General features: G+C 43.7%; 1 protein-coding gene across 4 annotated transcripts in view; it reads right to left on the minus strand.

Moving 5' to 3' along the window:
- Positions 1-1,064: 1,064 nt before the first annotated feature.
- HCLS1 (hematopoietic cell-specific Lyn substrate 1) overlaps positions 1,065-22,095 on the minus strand; it is a 38,766-nt gene continuing 17,735 nt past the window's right edge. For all 4 annotated transcript variants that reach the window (XM_037142280.2, XM_053663033.1, XM_053663035.1 and 1 more), the window contains exons 4-14: positions 17,803-17,932; positions 16,082-16,192; positions 13,028-13,082; positions 5,326-5,436; positions 4,389-4,444; positions 3,688-3,757; positions 3,340-3,551; positions 2,764-2,868; positions 2,050-2,269; positions 1,838-1,900; positions 1,065-1,646 (exon numbers count right to left, since the gene is read on the minus strand). In XM_037142280.2, the coding sequence (XP_036998175.2) occupies positions 1,510-1,646; positions 1,838-1,900; positions 2,050-2,269; positions 2,764-2,868; positions 3,340-3,551; positions 3,688-3,757; positions 4,389-4,444; positions 5,326-5,436; positions 13,028-13,082; positions 16,082-16,192; positions 17,803-17,932 (1,270 nt within the window). In that variant the 3' untranslated portion in view covers positions 1,065-1,509. The remainder of the gene's footprint in view (positions 1,647-1,837; positions 1,901-2,049; positions 2,270-2,763; positions 2,869-3,339; positions 3,552-3,687; positions 3,758-4,388; positions 4,445-5,325; positions 5,437-13,027; positions 13,083-16,081; positions 16,193-17,802; positions 17,933-22,095) is intronic.

The raw sequence follows: 22,095 nt of genomic DNA on the forward strand, positions 1-22,095 counted from the left end.
CTTTAGATACTGGTTACAACATAGACTTTGTCTTACCGACAAAACATTTGCTACACCAGCCAAATCCCTGACTTTGATTTTGACTTGGTTTTGATTTTGCCTAGGATCTTCTATCTTGGGCCTTATGGAGACCAATGGCCTGGGCTAGGATAAACCCACTATGACCTGCCTTCTCATTCTCTTTCATCCCCATACTTTGCCTGGTGATTTGTTTTTTGCCCATCACTGTCTATTCAAATGTCCTCATCTTTTTTCCTATCAGCCTCAACCCTGAAACCACACAGAAGCTTCATGAGCTCCTTCCATGCACAAGCTAACTTGGCCATCAATTTCAGTCACCCAGCTAGCTATAAAAAAGCCTGGGCTTTCTCAAGTAGAGGACACTCTCTCTGGCTAAATCCTCTTACCACTTCATCAGAGCTGTGTTCCTTTAGCTTTCACCTTTTTGTGTGCTTGTTGCCAAATCTCCCTTTTCTTCCTTTCTAATCCCTAATGTGTGCTTCTTCCTCAAGAATTGTCATGTTCTAAAAGAGTGTGGTCATTACTCGCAGGCAGAAGGTGGCTGGCCTCTCGCAACTGCAGAAGCCAACAGAAGTTGACACTGCACGGCCTCCTGTTTCCCCACCTTCCCACCTTACCCCAGGGTGATCTGTTTGGGACTGGGTGTAAGTACAGCCTTAAAAAAAGGCCCAGTCCTATTCATCCAGGGCAGAGGGGAATGGACAGTGGTAGAAGGGATTCTTCTGGATATGCCTAAAAGATGGAAGGGGAATTGGAGCCATGAGAGACAAGTCTGCCCTGGCTAGTGTGGCTCAGTAGATTGAGTGCTAGCCTGAGAACCAAAGGGTCACCAGTTCAATTCCTAGTCAGGGCACATGCCTGGGTTGTGTGCCAGGTTAGGTTCCCAGTAGGGGGTGTGCAAGAGACAACCACACATTGATGTTTCTCTCCCTCTCTCCTTCCCTTCCTTTCTCTCTGAAAATAAATAAATAAAATCTTTTTTTTTTTAAAGAAAGAGCCAAGGCCATTGCAGGCTGCACAAAAAGCACTTATCTACCTCAGCCTGGAGGTGAAACAGTCTCATTTATTTCCAACTTTAAAACTGAGCAGAGAAAAGATTATCTCTGCAGGGAAGGAAGGTAAGCAAAAGCACAACCAGGTAAACCAGGCAATCCAGACATCCCTTCCCAGGTAAGCAAACCAGGAAGCTCAGAGCTCTCGAAAGCAAAAGGCAGAGCTTGGGGTGGTGGAGGGAGCAATGATGGGGAAGGAGGCGGGACAACAACCTAAATGTCTATGAGCTTGCACAGGACAGAGAGGACCCTGAAGGACGGCTCCTTCCTCATGCCGTCTCTGCCCCAAGCCCTACTGCAGAGGGAGGGGGAAGTCTATGTAGAACTTCAGCAAACTCATGACATCCTATTAGATACTTGAAGCAGGATGGGAGGAGGTGGAGGCGGGGCCACTTCGGACATGGGAAGTCACAGTGCAGAATACAGTAAGGGCCATTTACTGGAGAAGATTGACATAATTTGCAGGGAAGAGTCCAAAGCGGCCGTGGCAACGTCCCCGCCACCAGCCCTCATCCACCATCTCAATGTCAGTGATGACATCATCTGGATCAAAGGAAATTTCATCACTTCCCTCTGGAGACAAAATTGACAGGAATTAGGAAGGTCAGACAGGAATCCCTCCATCCCTGTGCCCACCTCAGAAGGGAAATAGGCCTGGTCTTCTTGGTGCCAAGTCTGGACCCTTCCCTGACCCTCAGAGTTCATCCCCCTCTCTTGTTCGAGGGCCTTCAGGCAGCAGACCCCTCAGGCCACTCCCAACCTACCTCCTTGGTAGTCATATAGGGCTACAGCTGAGATCCCAGCTCCATCCGGACAGGCCGATGCTCCTGCATTGTGAGAAATATAAACATGGTCTCACCAACAGGGAGAAGGAAAACAAACAGGTTCTTCTGGGTAATGGGACAATACTTCTTACCACCCACCCCCACTGCAGACCTGACCAAATTCAGGAGCTGATTCTCTCTCGACCACTCACCAGCCAGAGAGGAGGGAAAAGAGGGATTCTCAGGCTCCAGCACATCCTCATAGTCCCCTTCTGGTTCATCGTCTTTCTCATGTCTGTCTATTTCCTCAACATCCTCATAGTCATTCTCAGGCTCGGGCTCAGGCTCAGGCTCTGCTTCATACACCGGTTCTTCTACCACCTGGAGGCCCTCCAGAGTCCTGGGGGGCAGAGCTGGGGGCTCCTCATCATCCTGAGAAGAGACAGTGTGGGGCGGGGTGACTTGAACTCGCTAGGAACTGCCTCTCCAAAACTTTCCAATGAAGGAGTGCTGAGATCCCACCCATCACCACCCTACCACTTCTACATTCAGCCCTTTCTGGAAAACACAGTATTTCATCCATTCTTCACGCCTCAACCTCCTTCCGCATCTACCCACTCAAAACATACCAAGTGATGATAGGAGGGTAATGTAAAAGGTACGAGGAAAGGGAAGTGGGAAACAAGTCAGATTCCTTGGAAGGGCAGAAAATGTTGAAGAAAGGCACACTGTTGGGAATACCACAGTTATGATGACCAGCTCTCCTAGTCTTCCCAGGACTGGGTGGTTCCCAGAATGCACAACTATCAGTATTAAGATCAGAAGAGTCCCAGACAAACCAGGATGTTAGTCATATTCTATGGTCCACCTTCCTAAGACATGAAGAAATGGAGAAGGGACAAAAAAATCTTTGGGCCTCTGCTTACCTCTGGGGGTCTCTGCCTTGGGGGCGGGGAGGACACTGGGTGTTCCCTATTGGTTCTCGAAGGCTCAGGCGCTGATGACGAACAGCTCCCTGCCGGAGGCCAAACCTATGGAGAAAGAAGCATCTCTCCAGTAAGCAATCATGCTTCCATCTTCTCCCTTATACTGACCTGCAACACCCCTTCCCACCTCTGTCAATCCAAATCAAACTTGTCCCTCAAGATGGGTTCCAGTCTGCAGAGATGGCTCCTTCCTCTTAGTTCCTGCAGCAATGATTGGCTGCACTGGCTGGTGAGCTGTCCTTTGTTATGCGGTGTACCCTTTGCGTTTTTTTTCTAACATTCTAGTATACATGAGGCTCAGTTACACAGTTGGACTGACATCTCCCTGAACACAGGGGCAACACTTTTATAAAATTTGCTTAACATAGGGAAAGCCTATGTCTTATTAACACTTTTATAAAATTTGCTTAACATAGGGAAAGCCTATGTCTTATTCTCAACCAATGATTTGGACTCTTTAGGTTCCTGTCTGGGCAAGGAATGCTGGATATGAGTCCTAGAGCAGCAAATGCTCACCTCGGAGGAGATCTTCTTAGGCAATGGGGCTGGCACCACCGGCTCTTCCACAGTGGCTGCTGGTTGCTGAGCCTCATGGCTCGTCTTCACCAGGGCCTTTCTCTCCAGTTGCTGCCTGGCCATCTGCTGTGCCTTCTCTTCTTCTTCCCGCTTCTTCTTCTCCTCAGCCATGCACTCAAATTTTGCCTTCAGCCCACGGGCACCGCTAGAAGCTATAGACACAGGCAAGAAGAGGGGAGGGGTCAAGTGTACCTTAAGTAATCTAGGTAGATAAAAGCATGGAGGGAAAAAGAACGGGGAGGAAAAAGCAGTTGAGGAACACTGAGAAAGGGAATTATTAAGACTCACCAGCCTCTACGGGTGTCGTCTTCTTATAAGCTGTGGTGGGGGCCTCCATTGCATTGAAGCCGACGGCACTCTAAGGAGAGCAGTAGGTGTGTGTGAGGGAGGTGGTGGTCAGAAAGTGGCAGTGACCCAGAAAGCAGCGTTAGAGACTGAGGCCACCACAGGTGGTGTCCTAACCACTTCATCCTCAATAGTTGGACAGTATATTCCAATACCGTTGTTTTGAGGCAGAGAGAAGGAAAAAAGAAGTTGTAAACTGCTGGGCTCAGCCCCTCTTTTTGAAAGTACAGTGTCCCTAGAAACCAGCATCTCCAAATGCAGTTGCACGGAACGCAGCAAGGCCCCGAGGTAACGGAGAGGAACCGGTGTGGGGGAGGACAGTGACATGGATGGGAAGAGACTACAGACTGGGATGAACAGTGCCAAGCAGGCAATGAAATTTTAAACATCACCTTTCCCTGGAGTTTATCTGTCTCTCTGTCTTTCTCTGCCTCTCTTCCCTGTCCTTGGTTAAAGCTCAGGCTTCAGAGCACACACTCATTAGATGCTGAGGGCAGCCAATGAGGAACGCAGGACAGCAGGAGGACAGCTCAGGACACTTAGCTTTTTCCACCTTTTTCCCCAGCTTTGCCTCTACTCTTCTCCATGCACTTGTGTGCAGTTTGGAGAACTATTGTCGACAAATTGGTGTTCTGGTACCTTACCTTATCCACTCGGTCCTTCTGGATCCCATACTGACCACCAAAGCCCTTGGCATAATCTGCAGGACAGAAAGGTCCGAGTCATACAGGAGTGAAAACGCTGGAAAGGGGTGCGAAGAGGGAGCAGCGGGAAGAATGACCAGAAGACAAGAGTGTGGAAAGCAGAGAAATGGATGAGGAAGTGTGAGAATCAGAGGATAGAGAGAGGCACAGGTGGGAAGAGCAGCAAAAGCTTTGGGAGAAAAAACTTGGAAGAGAATGGAGGGGAGAGAGATGGAAATTGAAAATTTAAAAAAAGTGAAAAATGGGAAAATGTAAAGGAAGAAACAGAAAAACAATAAGGACGCCCTTCTGGGCATCCCCTATTGGTCTCAGAGAGGAAGGCGATCTCTCTATCCTCTGTGAGGCAGAGGGGCCTTTATGAATCATAGCCAGCCCTGGCTGGTGTAGCTCAGCAAATTGAGTGTGGGCCCAGAACCAAAGGGTTGCCAGTTCGATTCCCGGTCAGGGCACATGCCTGGGTTGTGGGCCAGGTCCCTTGTGGGGGCCACGTGAGAGGCAACCATGCACTGATGTTTCTTTCCCTCTCTTTCTCCCTCCCTTCCCCTCTCTCTGAAAATAAATAAGTAAAATATTTTTTAAAAAGAATCATAGCCAGATCTGCTCTTCTTATCATCAGCCTGTCTTCACCCTTTTCTCAGTCACCCCTTCTCTTTAGCCTCCCTTTTCTGTCCTGCTCCTAATCTTATGGTTTTCCTCTCCACCCCTTTTGGTTTGTTCCCACTGATCCTTACACATATACATTTACCTCTCTTCACCTCACCACCTGCACTGCACATGGGCCCCTCAGTATTGTGGGTCCTCTGTGTCAGCTTTCAGAAAGGAAGGATGAAAATTCTATGATATTCTGTGACCTCCCTCCTCTCTAGCCCCAACTTACCCGTCTGAGATTCGTGTTTCTCTGTTTCTCCTTTGTAGTCATATCCCAGAGCTGCTTTGTCCCATTTATCCTTCTCTACCCCGTATCGGCCACCAAAGCCACGAGAATAATCTACGGTGGAAGGAGAAGTCATGAGAGCCCACACTCAGCCCACAGGGAAGAGCTGCTGAAGACAGAAGTCAAGAGGAACTGACGTTCTAAGCCATCTTTTGCCAGCTTTACCATCGTTCATTACTTTTCTCTTCTCCTCTTACTTCCATGCCAAGAGGAGAGGATCATTTCTTTCTTTCTTTGGTTTTTTTTTTTTTGCCTTCTTCAAGGAAAGGGAAAGTGTAGAGATTATAAGGAGAGGCTTCCGGGAGGGAAAAGGCAGATCTACATGAAATATATGTCTCTCCCTACTCCAATAAAACACTTAGAAATGTCAGCTAAAATATAGTAATCTTCTTTTTTGTTGTTGTAAACAGTGAAGCTCAAAAGGAAAAAAGGAAAAAAATTCTGGCTCCAAAAACAAATTGGTAAATCAAAGCAGTAGGTATGAGGGTAATTATGAGCAGATGTTAGATAAAACCCAAGGGCATTTTAAGTACCAAATTTAGTGCCTGAGGTTAAAATCTAGGGTCTGTGATTCTAATTTCTATAAAAGAACAGGGGGCTGGAGAGCAGAAAATTAGTCTCTGCCGACTCCTTTAAACATTGTACAGGAAGTCCTTGCTGATGCAATAAGGAAGAAAAGGGAATAAAAGGTATACAGACTGGAAAGAAACCCATAAAACTGTCTTTGTTGACAGATGACATGATGATCTGTGTATTAAATCCAAAAGAATTGATAAGCATACTCCTGAAACTAATAAATGATTGTAGCAATGTTGCAGACTATAAGGTTAATATAAAAAGTCAGTTGCTTTCCTATACACCAACAATGAACAAGTGGGATTTGCAATTAAATACATACAATACCATTTACATTAGCACTGTCAACAAAGATATATTTATGTATAAATCTAAAAAAAATGGACAAGATCTATATAAAGAAAATCCTGATGAATTAAACAAACAAACAAAAAAAACTAAGTAAATGGAGATAGAGTCTATGCTCATGGAAAGGGAGACTCAGTATCGTCATGATGTTGGTTCTTCTTAAACTGATCCATAGATACAATGCAATGTCAATCAAAATCCCAGCAAATTATTTTTTGGATTTTGATATCTGATTCTAAAGTTTCTGTGGAGAGGCAAAAGATCCAATAGCCAACACAGTACTGAAGGTGTAGCCAACAAAAGTTGGAAGACCAAACGCTACCTGACTTTAAAGACTTACTATAAAGTTACAGTGATCGAGATAATGTAGTCAAAGAATAGAAAAATAAATCAATGAAACAGAATAAAGAGCCCAGAAATAGACCCCCCCATAAATATAGTCAACTAATCTTTAGCAAAGAAGCAAAGGCAATGCAATGGACAGAAGATGACAAATGGTGCTGGAACAACTGGATGTCCACATGAAAAAAGAATCTAGATGCAAACATTATACTTTTCATGAAAATTAACTCAAAATAGATCATAGACCTAAATGTAAAATGCAAAAATATAAAACTCCTGGAAGGTTGTGGGAAAAAATGTAGATGACCTTAGGTGTAGTGACCTTTCTAGATATAACACCAAAGACATAATCCATGAAAGGAATAATTGATAATCTTGGACATCATTAAAATTAAAAAACTTCTGCTCTGTGAAAAAATACAATGTCAAGGAAATGAGAAGACAAGCCATAGAAAGAGGAATATTTGCAAAAGATACCTCTAATTTAAAAAAAAAAACCCTGTTATCCAAAATATACAAAGAACTCTTAAAACTCCACAATACCCCAATCAGAAACAATATATGCCCCTCTATGTTCATAGCAGCGCTATTTACAACTGCCAAGATCTGGAAGCAGCCCAAGTGCCAATCAGTAGATGATTGGATAAAATAGCTGTGGTACATCTACACAATTAAATACTACATGGTCATAAAAGGAAGGAAATGTTACCATTTGTGACAGAATGGATGAACCTGGAGAGTATTATGCAAAGCAAAATAAGTCAGTTAGAGAAAGACAAATACCATATGACCTCACTTATATATGGAATCTAATGAACAAAATAAACTGACAAACAAAAGAGAACTAGGCATGGGTACATGGAACAGACTGACAGACGTCAAAGGGCAGGTGGCAGGGGTGGATTGGATGAAAGAAGGTGAAGAGATTAGTCAAAGAACATAGATGCACAGCCCATAGACACAGACAATAGTGTGGGAAGGGCCAGGGGTGGAGGGGGCAGGGTCTGTGTGGAAGTAGAAAAATGAGGGGAAAAATGATCGACATCTGTAACAGTGTCCACAATAAAAAAAGACTCAACAATTTTTAAAATACAATTGAAAAAAATAGGACAGTCAGAGAAAGACAAGTACCATACGATTCCAGTCATATGTGGAATAAATTGAACAAGATGAACTAATGACCAAAACAGAGAGGGACTCATAGATGGAGGACAGGCTGACACCTGTCAGGGGGTGGGAGGTGGGGATGGGGGACTGGGTAGGAGGGATGGAAGGACTGAGCAAAAAAGAGAAAAACCCATGGACACAGACAACAGTGTAGTGATTGCTAGCAGGAGGGAGGAAGTGGAGGAGGGGATGGGGGGATAAATGGTGACAGATGGAGACTTGACTTGGGGTGATAAACCCACAATACAGTGTACAGATGATATACTGTGGAATTGTGTACCTGAAACCTGTATAATTTTGTTAACCAGTACCAACCCAATAAATTCCACAAAAAGGAAAAAAATGGGCCAAAGATCTTAACAAGCACCTTAGCAAAGAAGACATACAGATGACGAATAAGCATATGAGAAGATGCTCTACATCATATGTCATCAGGGAAATGCAAATGCAATCAAGACACGAAGTATACACCTATTCAAAGGCCCAAATCCAGAACACTCAGAACTAAATGCTGGTGAGGATGTGAAACAACAGGACCCCTTGCACATTGCTGGAGAGAATGCAAAATGGTACAGACACTTTGGAAGACTGTTTGGCAGTTTGTTACAACACTAAACAGACTTACCATCAACAAAACAAAAAGACAATTTACTGAGTGAGAGAAGATATTTGCCAATGATTCATTCAATAAGTGGTTACTATCCAAAATTTATAAAGAGCTCATACAACTCAACACCAAAACAAACAATACAATAAAAAAATGGACAGAGGCCCTGAATAGAATATACAAATGGTCAACAGACATATGAAAAGACACTCAATGTCACTAATTATCAGAGAAATGGAAATTTAAACCACAATGAAGTATCACCTCACACCTGCCAGAATGGTTATCATCAATAAATCAACAAACAAGTGCTGGCCAGGATGTGGAGAAAACGGAACCCTAGTGCACAGCTGGTGGGAATGCAGACTGGTGCAACCATTAAGAAAAACAGTGTGGAAGTTCCTCAAAAAATTAAAGATGAAACTGCCTTATTACCCAGAAATTCCACTTCTGGGTATATAGCTGAAGAACACCAAAACACTAATTCAAAAAAATACATGCACCCTCATGTTCATTGCAGTGTTATTTATAACAGCCAAGAGATGGAAGCAGCCCTAGTGCCCTTCAACAGACGAGTGGATAAAAAAGTGGTGGTATGTATATCAGAGTGTACAATGAAATAGTATTGGGCCATAAAAATGCATAAACTCTTACCATTTGCAACAGCATGATAAGACAGAGACAGACAAATACTACCAGTTATTTTTGGATCTAAAGAGCAAAATAAAGGAACAAACAAAATAGAAAGGGACATAGATAGAGAGATCAGACTAACGGTTGCCAGAGGGGCGGGGGATTTGGAGACTGGGTGAAGGGATTAAGTACAAATTAACAGTCACAAAATAGTCACGGGATGTAAACTACAGCATAGGGAGTATAGTCAATAGCATCATAATAACTATATGCAGTGCCAAGTGGGTACTTAAAATATTGGGTACACCACTTTATAAAGTATATAATTGTCAAGCCACTACGCTGTACACCTGAAACTAATATAAAGTAATATTGAATGTAAACTGTAACTGAAAAAATTTTGAATAAATAGTATGAAAAAAATACAATAAAAAAATCTAAATAAAATATAAAAGAGTGAACCTAGGAACTATTGGTAATTGTGACATAACAATGTAGATTCATCTTTGGTAAAAAAAAAAAGTACCATTCCGGTGAGTGATGCTGCTAGTGAGGAAGACTATGCATGGGTGGGGGTAGGAGTGTACAGGAAATCTCTGTACCCTCCTCTCAATTTTGTTGTAAACCTAAAAATTCTCTTTAAATATTGTCTTTAAGGCCCTGGCTGGTATAGCTCAGTGGATTGAATACAGGCCTGCGAACCAAAAGGTCACTGGTTCAATTCCTAGTCAGGGCACATGTCTGTCTCTCCTCCTTTCCTTTTCCTGTGTCTAAAAAGATAAATAAATAAAATATTTTTTTAAATTGTCTTTAAAAAAAGAGACATATAAAAGATAATGGAAGACTTCCGCCAAGATGGAGACGTAGATGGAGGATCCACCTCGCCTCTGTGCACAACCAAATCTAAGAACAACTATTTTTAACAGCAGTCACAACCAAGCCACACGGAAAATCGACAATACGGAGTCCAAAGGACAACTAGATACTCGGCTGGACCGGTACGAGGAGCCAGGCCAGCAGCGGAGCAGGTTAGCAAGAAAAAATTCCCGGGGCGGTGCGCGGTTCGAGCAGAGAACCGAGGGCGGATTGCGAGCGAGCTGGCTGCCGGAGCGCACAAAGAAGGGGCGCGGTGGGTCGCTCAGTCGCGCGCATTTACGTGCGGAGAAGCCAGTGAGAAGGGAAGCCGGCGCAGGGCAGCAGGCTCGGGCAATTCCGATCGGATAAACCCCAGGCGTGCGGAGTGACTGGAAACGCTGGGCTAGCGGAGAGGAACACCATCGCTCCCTCTCTGACCCCGCCCCCACACACAGCGTCACAAACCAGCGACCTGGGTCGCCCCGTCCTGGTAAACAACTAAGGCTTCGCTCCGCTGACTTAACAGCGCGAACAGACCAAAAATGGCTCTAGGACAACTCAGAGCCCCAGAACCGATAGACCTAAGTGATGAAGAAATAGCCAGTCTTTCAGATGCACAGTTCAAAACACTGGTTATAAGGATCCTTACAGAACTGGTTGACTTTAGCCACAAATTAGAGAAACATATGGAAGCTAAATTAATTGAAATGAATGGGGATACAAAAGATTCCAATAGTAATGGAAAGAAAATTGGGACTCAAATCAAGGGAGAGAACCAGAAGGAAGAAAAAAATGGTCAAACAGAAAGGAATGAAGAAATAAGAATTCAGAAAAATGAGGAGAAGATTAGGAACCTCCAGGACATCTTTAAATGTTCCAACATCCGAATTATAGGGGTACCAGAAGGGGGAAAGGCACAACCACCAGTTGAAAAATTATTTGAACAAATAATAAAGGAGAATTTCCCCAAGATGGCAAAGGAAATAGACTTCCGAGAAATCCAGGAAGCTCAGAGAGTCCCAAAGAAGTTGGACTCAAGAAGGAACACACCAAGGCACATCATAATTACATTAGCCAAGATTAAAATGAAGGAGAGAATCTTAGAAGCAGCAAGAGCTAAGGGGACAGTCACCTACAAAGGAGTTCCCATCAGACTGTCAGCTGATTTCTCAAAAGAGACCTTACAGGCAAGAAGGGGCTGGAAAGAGGTATTCCAAGTCATGAAAACCAAAGATCTACAACCAAGATTGCTCTACCCAGCAAAACTTTCATTTAGAATGGAAGGACAGATAAAGTGCTTCTCAGATAAGACCAAATTCAAGGAGTTCATCATCACCAAGACCTTATTATATGAAATGTTAAAGGGACTTACCTAAGAAAAAGAAGATAAAAAAGACGAACAGTGAAAGGACAGCAAACTCACAGTTATTAAGAACCACACCTAAAACAAAAGCAAACTAAGAGGATAGCTAGATCAGGAGCAGAACCATAGAAATGAAGATCTCAGGGAGGGTTAGCAATAGGGGAGTGGGAGGAGGGGAAGGGGGGAGAAGGTACAGAAAATAAGTAGCATAGATAGCAGATAGAAAATACATAGGGGGAGGGTAAGAATAGTAGGGGAAATACAGAATCTAAAGAAATTGAGACACATGTTCATGAACTAAAGGGGGAAAGGGTGGGGGAGGGGTATGCAGGGTGGAGGGGAAGGGAGGGGGGGAATAGAGCAAATGTAATGGCATAATCAATAAAAAAAATTATAAAAAAAAAAAAAAACCCTGCCTTTGATAATTTGCTGACTTTCAGCCATTTGAAAAGCATAGATTTATACATATTTCCAATTTTGCCATTATGACAATTATATATGTCAATATAATAAAACATGTTTTTACACTGGATTATAAAAAAAAAAAAAAGATAATGGAAATTTCTAATATATATCTAATATGAGTTCCAGGAGAAAGAATAAAAGAGAGGAAAGGTACTATCCCCCCCAAAAATACCTGAGAACTTTCCATAATGAGTCACTTTGCAGGTTGAAGAGAACTAATAAGTCTCATGTAGAATAGTAAAAATAGATAAAACACCTACACATGTGCTGATATTTCAGAATATCAGAGACAAAGAGAAAACCTTTCATTAAAACAAAAAAACAGAGACAACATATATTACCTACAAAGGACTGACACAAGAGAAAAGCTACAGGTAATGAAATAATATCTTCCAAGTGATGAATGTAAAATAACAATGAAGAGTGGAAGAAAATAAAGACATTTTTTAGACAAAGCCTGGGAGTTCTTTTGTTAAAGGTTATACTTTAGCAAGAAGAAAATAAAAGGAGCAAGGAGGAAACAATGAAATGCAGCAAACGATGATGAGCTAGGAGTTGGTTGATATGTTGGTCGATTTAAATAATCATTTACTCGGTAATAACCATGATGACATTGTGTGGAGTTTACAAATATAGAACCAATATTCCACACGATAATAATTGTCCAGTTGGTACAAATAATGTAGAATGTAAAAAGAGTATAATTAAATTATCCTACCTTTCAATTAGCCTACATTTCCTATATTACTCAGGAAGGGGAAATGATTAATTTAAAACTTAACTCAAAGCTGCATGTTAAAACTTAAGGATAACCTCCTAAAATAGTGGAGTAGAATACTTTCTTTTCAATCCATTAAAGAAAAAGGGAACTAAAAAAACCTGGAACAATCTCATAGAAAGTGACAAAGGAGAAAGGAAGAAGAAAGTACACGCTTGGATTTAAAAATAAATGAGCCCTGGCCGGAGTGGCTCAGCTGGTTGGTGCATCGCCCCACAAACTGAAAGGTCACAGGTTTGATTCCTGGTCAGGGGACATACCCAAGTTGTGGGTTCAACACCCTATTGGGGCAAGAGGGCCACCGACAGATGTTTCTCTCTCCCTGTCTCTCCTTTCCCCTCTCTCTAAAAGCAATAAAAAATCTTTCCTCAGGATAAGGATAAAAAAAAAATACAATGGTAAGGAACCAGGTCATGGAACTAAAAGGCTGTTGTGACAGCTGTTGCTAGTTCAAGTCTGAGCAGAGCAGCAGGGCAGTCAGGCTGCTAACACTGAAGTGCAGGGTCCTTGCCTTTCTGAGATGTGTGTTTCTCCACTTCTCCTTTGTAATCAAAGCCAACTGCCGACTACAAAGAAAAGGAGAGAGAATTCGTTAGAGTAGAAGCTGACGATTTTTCCCCTCCCTCCCTTCCCCTGACTCCCAGCTCAGCCCAGAGCCTCATTTCCAGGGGCCCAGGCCTCGGGGTGGGGGTCAGGGGGTGGGGGCTAATGCGGGAACAGAGAGTGCCGGGCAGGCTGGTGCACAGGCATGTGCTACAAATCAGTGAGCACGGGCTCTGGACACTGACGGTTCTAGATTCAAACCCCACCTCCCCTACTTATAGTTGTTTAACTTTAAGCGTGCCCTTTAATATTTGAGCCTCAGTCTTTATAAATATAATGGGTATATATCTCTCATTAACACCAACTGTTAAATGGAAGAAGTGATCCCTCTTCATTTGGGATACTGTGAGAACTGTACGGAGCAAGGTGCATAAAAGTGTTTTCATTGGGTTACTCAGTAAGTCAGGGCTTTTCCTTCTAACTCTCATGAAACTAAAATGAAATCATAGTGCCTTGTAAACTAGGAAGGTACGATGCCCTTGTAAGAGATAGTATCCCATTCCTAATTATGCCTCTTCTCTTTCCTTAAACACAATTTGGATTTGGGTGGGGTGAGAAGCAACCAGACAGTCTACATCCGAGCTACTCCCAGGACTGGATACAAGTATTGGCCGATACCCAGCATCACCGTGTGGCTACATCGCCAGCTGGCTCAGTAACTATGGGTCCCTAAGTCAGTCTAGATTTTGCATCTTAAGAGCCATTAATATGTATTGTCACTTGCTTCAAGGCACACTGACTGTTTAGATGATTCAGTGTGTGGCTGTGAGGCATAAGTGAAAGCAAGAACAACGAAACATTAGGCAAAGGCAGGAGGGGGCCCAGATGGGAGAAAATGCCAACCTGATTAGAGATAACCATACTCAACATGCTCCAGATTCCATTACTGCCTTAAAAAATTACCCTCTGCACATTTCCATTTATAGTATGTTTTTAACTTCTCTGGTGGTTTTTTCCACCTACAATGAAATAACATCTAACAATTAGTTTTAAGGGTTCAGGCCCACGAAATAAACAACTGAAGGTGAACAAAGAATCTCGGCTAGAGTCGTCCCCTCTGTGTACAGCTGCAGGGAAGGCACACTGCTCTGCACCTGAAAAGAGAGATCCGAGAAGTGGACCTACTAAGGACCAAAACGGACAGCATCAGTGAGCTGCCCCCTGCACTCTTGTGACCACTCTGTCATCTGTGCTCACACTGTCCTTTTTTCCCCCTCTCTTCAAAATTCCTTTTTTTTTTCTTGCACAAAAGTCTTTAAACATTGGGACTTCAGGGATTTGGTGCCAAATAATGTGAAAAGTAACCTTTACCTTCTAAAAACATTGTAACCCTAATTAGTTGTTTTACTTGATTATTTGCTGCTGTGGTAATAATATTGAGGCTGACACCTCTGTTTTCCTGAAAGGCATAAGTATTTATAAGGTTTTGCTGGTTTTGGAACGTCCCTCTTCTTGTAACAGGGCACAGCCAAGAGGGGTCCCCAAAAAGGGATGTGGAATGGGGTCCAGAACTCAACGTGTCCAGGAAATATTAAGATGTCCCCCTACCCCACATGTGTGAGTTGGGGGAGGGACAAATGGGGCAGGGCCATTGAGAGCTGTTTTGTACAGCAAAGTCTTTGCAGCTAACCTCTGCAATGGTCATTTAACGTATCTATAACCTTTAACTGGCTGCACAGATAAGTTAAATAGCTGTGGCCATGCTCTGAGCCAAGGGGATGAAACTGACTTCCACCCAAGACATAACTGGGGCAGGTCCCCTGAGTTACAGCACCTGTATGAGAGCTTGGAGTTCATTGGCTCCAGCACATGGGGCCACACCTGCCCAGACTCACAATGGCAGCCCAGTAAACTTGGAATAATCCAGGAATGCTCGCAAGTGTAGCCGATTGTAGGAGGAGTTGGAAATGGGGCTGCAAAGAAGGACTGGTGTGGGGATTTAAAACACAGACGCAGCAGCCATTGGAGGAGCACCACGCGGCTTTGCCAAAGTGGGAACCCTGACAGCCATGTGAAGGGGAGAACCACGCAGCTTTGCCAGAGTGGGGACCCTACCCTCTCCACAGCCATGTGAAGGAAAAAAATCATGCAGTTTTGGCCAGAGTGCAGACCCCTGCAGCTCTGGTAGAAGAGGACCACAGGGCTTTGGGTGCTCCTTTTGGCTACGTGGCCTGGGAAGCAGGAGAGACTTTGCCTGGAAGAAGGGTGAAAGAACTCTTTGCCAGTAGACCATGAAAAGGTGCCACATGGCTTTAGAGTAATTAAAGATTCTGCCTGGATGGCGACACAGCTGACAGTGCCAGCAGCCTGAAACCCTGACGTGTGCTTCTTTTCCTGAGATACGGTGCCCTGAATTAGGGCAAAGGGAGAAGGAAGCGCTGTGGGAGTCTGTGGTTACCCTAAAGGACTTTGATATTTTAATAGGGGACATTGGGTCACTAATTTAAGTCTGTATAGCTTTAAATAAACCTTTCCTTTCCTTTTCACAAGTCACTGGCATTGAGAGATGTCTTTCCTCTGGTGGCAGACAGACGAGCCCAGTAGGTGGTCAGGACAGTATTAGTATACTGTCCTTGGGAGGGGACCCTGTTGTTCTGTGACAGTTTTTGGCATCCCTGGGTGGGCCAAATATTGCCCCTTCCTTAGACCTCTGTTTGGTAACACTCTCTCTTCATGTGTACAAGTATAACAAAAGTCAGTGGTTTGGGAATTCCTTATTCAAGCAGAGTTTGAGAGTCTTTGTCTCATTTAAATCAATGCGTTTCTGCTCAGCATGTGACCTCCAGCAGGAACGCCAGGGGACTTGCTGAGGGAGGTCACAGGGCCTGTCCTTACGATGGGCCCTCCTTGAGTCTACTGCCCTGTTTTTCACAGGAGAAGTGCACACCCACATTCAAGAGGTGTGTTGGTAAGTCCCCTGTGATCTGAGTTGGCTGATGTGGGGAAGAGAGTTGTCACTTACCTTGTCTGCTCTGTCCTTCTCAACTCCATATTTGCCTCCAAAGCCTTTGGCAGAATCCGTCTGAGAAGAGTGTTTTCCCACCTCAGCAACATACTCATGGCCCACAGCACTCTGAGAAAAATCAAGGACAGAATGAGTGACAAGATAAAAATGACCATAAGAAATAAAATAATACAGAGATGGAATGGGATGTGACAATACAAGAAATTCCTTCCTGGGACAGACTCGTATCCCTGGCTGGTGCCAAGGAACACATGTTGGGAGAGCAAGGCGACCTCTGGAGCCTCGCTCGCCATCCCGATTCCTCCCCAATACCATAGAGAATGGATCATTCAGGAAACTCCCACAGGACAGGCTGGGAATCAGAAGGACAGAGACTAGGAAGACAGAGCTGTGGTTAAACCAGAATCCAAAGAGGGCTAAAACAAGGGCTTTGTGCATTCAAATGGAAGCGAGGGTAGTTACTGGGGTGAGACCAGAGGGGACTGACTGGATGCCTTAGGATTGAATATTCACATAACAGCCAGGCACTTTTGTTCTGAATCTTTTCTCCTGTGTGACTATCAAAGTTCAGAAGTACCACTTGAGCCCTAACATTTCACAGTGACTGACTCATCATACAGAAGGAGGTTGGTAGACAATACTGTGAGTAGTCCAAGATGGCATGTAACTTAAATCTTTTCTATTCCCCTCCACTTTTTATGCCATCTACTGATCTATTTCCTGTTTGGTTTTAAAAGTTAGGTCTCTTCTAATATGTAGGTATGGATGCTTAACAATTTGGAAATTGAGTAATACTTCAAACCAAGCAATGATGTCTTGCAGTCTTGGCTAAGAAGTTAGAAACTTCTTCCTTCTATATTTCTGATCCCCTGCCAGGATAAGCAGCATCAGCACTGAGCTGACTGAAGCATGGCCCCCTAACAGCTCCTGGGAACTGGCTTTGCAATGTTTAGGGATACGTGTAGGTCAATTTTGCTCGTTGAATCTAAGAATAGATGGCTACTTTCTCCCTAGGAAGTTCATGGGAGAATGCAATGCCTATACTTTATACAATGACAAAACAACAGGCCTCTAAGGATGAACAACTAAAAAATTTCATTGGCTTTTTTTTCTCCGTGGGAAAAAAAAAACACCTTTTTTAAACCTTTTTCCTTTAGGAGTATATCTATCTTTGAGGTTAGGAAGGTCAAAGGAAAACATAACTTAATATACAAGCATCCTTTTATCACACTTTTACAGCATCTAATGGATTAAATAAAAAATATTCACATTTGAGGGCTTCTCACACATAAATTCATGTCAATATTTTTTACACCTATGTACACACCGTATAATGTATGGTGTATGCATAAAAACAGTAAATGTACAATAAGGAAAATAAGAGAAGGTAGAACAGACATAATACACAAACATTTAAAAGCAGCACATGATTGTAAAATACATTTTTCCCTTCACTGCTTGTGCCTCCTGTATCCTCGGTCTAGGATACAGGACATAGTGTGGCCGGGCCGCCTCCAGTCAGCCCTTCCCAGTGCTTGGCTTCCGTCTTCCACTATACTTTATGTGTCGACATAGGAGGAAAATAATACAAATAATATATGGACATTCTATTTTAAAGCCCAAATAAACATTGTGCTTTTGAACAAGTTTTAAATCACAAAACCAACAAATGAATGAATCTGTATTTTTTTAAAGCAAGTATCTCCCCTTTAGCTCACCTTGTCCATTCGGTCTCTTTCCACGCCAAACCGACCACCATAGCCATGGGATGCTTTGGGCCCCGTCTCCATCTCCTTCTTCTTGAGCATATCATGCTCCTCCGACACTCTGTTCCTAAGCTGGTGGATGCTGGAAGGAACCGCATGATAGAGACTCATCTAGAACAGGGAGGTCAACAAATCCTCCTTCCCAGAAAAATGGAAATCTTGAGGTGTGTTCTGTTTATTTTTAGCAACAACCTGAGTGCCCAAAATATATCACAGCTGGGTCTGGGGTAAGAGATTAGTGTGGTCTGCATACCATAACCTGATTCTTCCCATAAGCCAATAATATTTTATCTAGGCTGTTATTTTGCTCACTAAATAACCTGTTGATATTTAGTTCCGTTTTTTATGTTCCTAAATATTAAAGGACAATGATACCCATATCCTAGTAACTGGGGAATTATTTTCCTTCCTGAATGGATTTGCTTTCTAGCAACTAGGTACTCTATCTTAAGAAGCACAAAATATTCATGTACACTTTTATCTATACAGTCTAGTCCCGGGAGTCTACCTTAAGAAAGTAACTTTAAAGATGCAAAAGTTTAATGTCTAATGACATTCATTGAACCATTGTAATAGCAAGGACCAAGAAACAACTTAAATGGCCAATAACTGAAGAACAGTTAAGTAAATTGCAATATTATCTTACAATAGCATACTAGGAAGTCACTCAAAATGAGGGTTATGAAAAATGTAACACTGGGAAATTTATCTACATATTAAGTATGTTGTATATTTTCTTGTCAAAAATTAATTTTCATCACCCCTATGCACAAATCTGAGGAGAACTGCAAACTAATAAAAGCTCATTAATAAAATTCACTGTTACCACTAAATGTGGCACCACTTTGAGATCCCATTAACCTGGATGTGGGACACCTCCATCACTAAGAGAATGTAATGCCAAAAGCAGGCATTCTCCTTACTTCACTTCCATCTTTACCATGACGGTAGAGTACCTGTCTATGCCTGTTTGGTCTGAAGATATGAAACGATAGCTCAGCATCAGCACCAGCACCAACAAGTGACCATCAGGACTGACCCTTGAACACATGAAGACCCCTGGGGATTCTTGGAAACATTTGGGTAAGAGAACCCTAAATAAGGTCATTGACTTCCTACAGCAAGAAGTGAATGTTTAGGGAATTGAGATAGTGATGTTACTGGAACTTCACTAGCTCAGGTTGCAGGTAGAAAGCCCATTTCACAGCAGAAATTCTTCTCTTTCATGGAAGACTAGATCCATCTGGTGACCCTGTAGTATAAACCCACCAAAGGCCTTTAAAAAAAAGCCTTCTCAGCTTTAGTCACAGTTAATTTTAGAAAGCTGGCTTTGAACCGGGTGAAATTAAACTAAGTGCTGGAAGAACCCTCTGTTCCCATGCCTGCTCTAAACCCTCTGGCAGCAGTGAAGGCAGAGATCCTGTGCTGCTACTTCAACCACCAACACTTTAGAACTGTCAAGAAAGGGACTGGTTCCAAGAACATATAAATGACTGACACTTCCCAACCAACATACTCAGATGAAAAATGAAGAAAATGGGGCTAAACATTATCTTTAAATGTGAAAAGCCTGCAAAGTTTTCATGAATCCAATGACTGTTACATGGGCCATAACTATATTATAATTGAGAAAAGTTTTTAAAATGGATTAGAAAATGAGATTCAGAAATACCATCTAAGGGATGGCAACAAGGTTGGTTGCAGGATCATGCCAATACATAATATATCTGAATGAAAATGTTGGGGCCAAAGAAGACCAACTTCTTATCAAATTCTTTAGAATATAGTTGAAGCCACTTTAAGTAGGTCTTAATCATATCAGTCCTTCACTCAATAAATATTAATTAACTATTTATTAAACTTTTAAGTGTGAGACATTGTTAGGCCCTGAGGACACAAAGATAATTGGTATAATGGCAGAGGTGGCACACACAAGGCCCACAGGCTGAATCTAGGCCTCCACCTTGTTTTATCTGATTCAGCGCCTTGTTTCTACCTGGTGGCAGCGCCAAGCTCCTTGTGCCTACATTTATACAGTTAAGGAGAAGTTACATTTATATAGTCCTAAGACTACGTGTGGCCCTTTGAAGGCAACCATGAAGCTGATGTGGCCCCCAGTGAAAATGAGTTTGACACCCCTGGTGTATGGAGACAGTGCTCAGGTGGAAGAGAAAGAAAAGAAAAGAAAAAGTTACAACTCAATGTGTGTAGTGGCACCTAAGAAACTTTTGACATGTTAACTCTCAGATGCCTGTTTTAAAGTACTTCAGAACTGCCCGTGCTGGTGTGGCTTGGTGGATTGAGTGCTGGCCCGCAAACCAAGGGGGCGCTGGTTCAATCCCCAGTCAGAGCATGTGCCTGGGTTGCGGGCCAGGTCCCCATTCAGGGTACTCAACGGGCAACTGTTGTAGACTGCTCTGCCTGATTTTAGGAATTGTATCTCTACCCCTTGTGGCTAAGGGCGAGAGACGACCTTTGGAATGCCAGCCGCAGGAGACAAAGCTTGTCTCTGGTAGCAAACGCTGCCTCAATTCCTCTCCCTGCCCCCAAAGCTTGGTCGGAAGTCAATAACGGGTAAGACCCCTCACAGCCGGGGCAACCTAAGCCAGACTGGATCACCTGGGAGGCCATCATGGAAGGACTTGGGGGGGAGGGGCTGCAACAAAGAGCAATGGACTCTCACCCCCCAGCTTTGTCAAAGCCCGAGTCCCCATGTACTCCGGGAGAAGCACTTCCTGGCTCTAATCCCCTTAAGCCTGAATACCTGATGGGGAGAGGTGCAGCTCCTTGTCTTGCTAGAGCCTGTCCTGGGGGAAAATCTGGCATCACAAAGACTTGCTGATAAACCTGTGAAATCTGCTCTGCTAAGAGTGCTTTCATTCATATGATAAGGGTCCCAGAGGAAATGAGTATGTCTCCCAAAGTTTCTGCAACTCTCTTCCTGACAGACACTGACTCAGACTCTGAAGCCCTCAGATCTCTTTGAAATGTTATCTACTGTTTGATCCTTGCCGCCCTGCATTCCTGTGTATTACAACCTAATAAAAGGCTGTGGAAGAAGGCGCTCGGGGCCTTTTTCTCCTCGGAGAAACTGTCCACAGCCCACTCCTCCTCCCCAAACAGATCTCATCTTATCTCGGCCATATTTACTCATTCACATGTGTCTATAGCACCGTGGGGACTCGAGAGAGAAGTCACCTCCACAGGCAACCACACATTGATGTTTCTTTATGTCTCTTTCTCCCTTCCTTCCCCTCCTCTCTGAAAAATGAATCAACAGAATAGAGACTTCCGGTGAAGATGGAGATGTAGGTAGACACACTGTGCCTCCTTGTACAACCAAAAGTAGGGCAACGACAACTTAAAAACAAAAAAACAACCAGAACTGACAGAAAATTGAACCGTATGGAAGTCTGACAGCCAAGGAGTTAAAGAAGAAACATCCATCCAGACTGGTAGGAGGGGAGGAGTCAGGCAGCCAGGGCAGAGAGGACTCACAGCAAGGCGGCAGATGGCAGACCCAGCAAGGCAGTGTATTGTGAGTGGGGCATGCAACGCTGCAGCTGGCCGGCAAGACTATGGAGGCAGCTGGTGGAACAGGTGGTCCTACATTCGCACATAGATAAACCAGGCAAAACAAAAAGGGAACAGGATGGACCACACAACCCAGGGTCCCAACACAAGAAAATAAAGCCTCAAACCACTGATGGAAAACACCTGTGGTGTTTGAGTTGGCAGCAGGAGAAACTTTCAGCCCCACAGGAAAGTTCACTGGAGAGACCCACAGGGTCCTAGAATGTACACAAATCCACCCACCTGGGAATCAACACCAGAAGAGCCCAACTTGCTTGTGGGAAGCGGGGGAAGTGACTGAAACCTGGAAGAGAGTGGAGCAAGCGCCATTGTTCCCTCTCTGACCCCTTCCCCCACATACAGCATCACAACCTAGTGACTGGGTTGCCCTGCCCTGGTGAACACCTAAGGCTCCACCCTGAAGGAGCTAGGGAAATGAGGAAGTGATTGTTCTCAATTTTAGCTGCTCGCTCGACCATAGGGACAGGGTGCACTTAAAGGAGGTACAGAGCTGATTGTGTTAAGTCAGCTCCTGGAACGCCAAGGGGGGGGGGGGGTAAAAAGACCACAGCCACAGCATGAGGTTTAGGAGCCAATCAGCCATACTATCACGAGCTGTCCACCAGCTCTAGTAACCAGTCCTTGGTCAGATCACCCACCTTAGTATAGCCC

The sequence above is a fragment of the Artibeus jamaicensis genome, unplaced genomic scaffold (assembly GCF_021234435.1).
Source record: "Artibeus jamaicensis isolate MK-2021 breed Jamaican fruit bat unplaced genomic scaffold, CSHL_Jam_final contig_3126, whole genome shotgun sequence".
Classification (NCBI taxonomy): Eukaryota; Metazoa; Chordata; class Mammalia; order Chiroptera; family Phyllostomidae; genus Artibeus; species Artibeus jamaicensis.